Source organism: Beauveria bassiana (genome assembly GCF_000280675.1).
Source record: "Beauveria bassiana ARSEF 2860 unplaced genomic scaffold BBA_S00080, whole genome shotgun sequence".
NCBI lineage: Eukaryota > Fungi > Ascomycota > Sordariomycetes > Hypocreales > Cordycipitaceae > Beauveria > Beauveria bassiana.
The window spans coordinates 1-1,968 of record NW_007930915.1 but is presented as its reverse complement, the minus strand read 5'-3'; the positions used below and the strand labels follow the sequence as shown (position 1 = coordinate 1,968).

Here is a 1,968-nt window from a genome sequence, read left to right as displayed (position 1 = left end):
GTTCACTGGCTCACTTTGGCAAAATGGCCTACAGGGTACTTTCGCTAAGCTGGCCAACCACACCGATCACTCATAGTGCTGTACGTGGAGCTATACGCTGCCGTGCAGAGTCGGGTTTCGATTGCTGCATGATCGGGAGCGGTAAATGGCTCGCTACGCGGTATACTTATAGCAGCGCTGCCGCCTTTGGTGCTGGACGCAATTCGAGAACCGTACTGAAAAAGCACCGCAAGAGATGGAGACCTACGTGAAGAAAAACTATGGACACCTCGCAAACAGTTGTGTTGCGTCGTCGTCGTGATGACCTGCGACATGGTACTTAGCGAGACTTGCCGCAGAGAAGGCTACTTCCACTGGACGGTGCGAGCATCACACGGCCAAGCCTTTCGCTTTGCTGAGCAATACCTAGCAGAATAGCTCCGCCTCTAGGCGAGGCCTAGTAGACCTTCTTCAGTCGGCCGGGTCGGATGTGGGGAAGTCGCTGTTCACGTCGGCGAGGATGGGCACGTCTCACATATGCGGTACCTTTACCGGCCGCGTGGAGATGTGTGTCGCGTTGAACGTTCTACTTTATATCGTCGCCATCATAGTTTTCCTGCTTCTCTCGCTCGCACTAACTATTGCCGTGGCTGTCATGACCAGCCCACCCCACCTTGCCAACAGGGCTGCTCTCTTCTGCCAGAGGGTCGGCCTCGCGTTTGCTCTCGTGGGCTTCGCGTTTACGATGGGCGCGTATGAGATCGGGCAACAGCTGCAGCAAACTCTGTGTGGCCGGGTCAACATCAGGCTTGCAGTGATCGGGGGTTGTGTCACTGCGGGAGTTTCCATCATCTCTCTAGCCATGGACGTGTACAATTCGTACCGCGATCATCGACTGTCTGCTCAACAAGACAAAGACGAGCGTACGGATGGAGTCGAGGACCACGTAGCCAGTAGGCTAGGCGATAACGCTCCTGGTATACAAGATCAGCGCTTCCATGAGCCACGAGGGTGCTCACGCTAGTGTACATGCCGTCGCGCGCCAGCGGATTGGGTGCGTGTTTTTCGTCCAGCGGCCGTGGGCCTCTGGCGCGCCCAAAATCAAGCCAAAGACCGTGCTGGGCTAGTTGTTGAACTACGTTTCTGTATTATAAACAGTATAACTATGTGATTGGTTGAGCTGAGGTCGGGCTACCCAGGTAAGCTCCGCGTCGTTTAGCACAAGAAGAGACGAGGGGCCATGCAAAGCCAAAATGTACTGCAAACATGCGACGAAACGGCTATTCTTAGTCCTGTATAGATTACCCCAGTGCTTGAATCATGATTGCGATGCACAACAAGTGTACTGTAAAGAAGTGACAATAATGGTCAAAAGCGGCGCAACGCCAATGTCATCAACAAACCGTACCATTTCAAACAAATGTGCGCCACATTCTGCTCGAAGGGCTCGTCTTAGGCAGATTCAAGTCAACGTCGGCGGTCGGAATCCACTGCTCCGTGCAAGAAATGCGCAAAGCAGCCTGTGCAAAGCACGGAGGCCGAGATCTACTCCCTGTGCCAGCGGCGTCTTTTGGATACCTCCTTGTCAGCGTTGCAAGGGCTGTTGGATTCGAGGCGCGGATTACTTGCAGGTCGCTGGTAAACACCAAGGTCACCTTCTACCACCGCATCATTCGGCGCATAGTCTTTTCCCTAATACACCCCACTCGATGTCAATTTTATGCTAGTCAAATTGTTCAGAAACGGCTGCATCTCTTTTTAGCGGATAGAGGCACATGTTATGCTGTAATAATTGATCAGGAGCAAGTACATGACAATGGACACAGAAACGGGCCCACAGCTTGTTCGTTAAGAAACTGCTCTTGATTCTTAGACCATCCATTTTCTGCATGGCCCAAAGCTAACTGTTACGAGAGAGGAATAATTGGTGCAGAGTGTAAACATATCTTTCTTTTTTACTTTTTACTTTTTATTTAACGTCTATGGTGT

The 1,968-nt window shown here is 51.7% G+C and overlaps 1 protein-coding gene across 1 annotated transcript; it reads right to left on the bottom strand.

Annotated features, from left to right (window-relative positions):
• Positions 1-613: 613 nt before the first annotated feature.
• Positions 614-1,010, bottom strand: BBA_09999 (uncharacterized protein; the record flags this gene model as incomplete). Its single annotated transcript, XM_008605096.1, has 2 exons — positions 614-812; positions 907-1,010. The coding sequence occupies 2 exons, from the start codon at positions 1,008-1,010 to the stop codon at positions 614-616; spliced, it is 303 nt and encodes a 100-aa protein (XP_008603318.1).
• Positions 1,011-1,968: the final 958 nt, after the last annotated feature.